Genomic DNA, 805 nt, shown 5'->3' on the forward strand with positions numbered 1-805 from the left:
CATTTTACTGCTTTTTTTGGCAGCTTATTATTTGTTTTTTTCTGTTTTTATATTTCACAAATAATATTTTCAACCCATGCAGCTCATGAATGAAGCCGCGCAACACCTCATCGGGCGAAACGACTTTAGAAATTTTTACAGCAAGGAGACAGTCAAAGATCTTGGTAGTGTCAACAGGAACATAATCTCGTCCAGTGTATTGCCAACTTGCTGTGACCTCAAGGCTATCAGTGAATCCTTAGATTGCCAGTGTGCTAGCAAGACTAAGGAAAAGGATAGTGAGCCCAAGGAGAACATCATACATAAGCCATCCCGAGGAGATCAAAGGAGAGGGAAGCCCCTTGAAAATGCTCCTGAACTGCCACTCAGGAGAGAAGACGATAAGGGTGTAGGGGGTGAGAGTAATAGAGAGGAAGGATACGACATGTGTGTGGCTACCCTCAAAGGAGAGGACTTTCTGTGCGAGGAAGTGAGGAAGATCATGGCACTGCTCTTCAGCGTGGGAGTGGGGAAGGCAGAACCTGATTCCGTTGTGGCAATGTTGGATGCTAGCAAACAGCCAAGGTAAAAAAAAGAGTTGTTAATGGGGATGGATAACCTCATGCGGCAAGATAGGCAACTTCTTCATTTATTATTACTTGTAGCTTTGTGAGAATTACAAGTATGAAAACATTTCATATCTTGCTACAAGAATTGATTAATTCCCATTCATACCTTTTTTGTTTGATAGTATATAGCATAATGATTCCACGGAAATATTTAGTTGAAGGATATATAGAGTAGGAATGTGAGGGAAGGTTGTGGG

At 41.6% G+C, this 805-nt stretch overlaps 1 protein-coding gene across 1 annotated transcript in view; it reads left to right on the forward strand.

The window, feature by feature from the left end:
- The window catches only part of LOC119586149 (tRNA pseudouridine(38/39) synthase-like), a gene marked incomplete at its 3' end in the record, with an annotated part of 8,946 nt that overhangs the window by 5,194 nt on the left and 2,947 nt on the right, over nt 1-805 (forward strand). Inside the window, 1 exon segment of the mRNA XM_037934842.1 lies at nt 83-564. Within this exon segment, the coding sequence (XP_037790770.1) occupies nt 83-564 (482 nt within the window).

This window comes from Penaeus monodon, chromosome 21, assembly GCF_015228065.2.
Source record: "Penaeus monodon isolate SGIC_2016 chromosome 21, NSTDA_Pmon_1, whole genome shotgun sequence".
NCBI lineage: Eukaryota > Metazoa > Arthropoda > Malacostraca > Decapoda > Penaeidae > Penaeus > Penaeus monodon.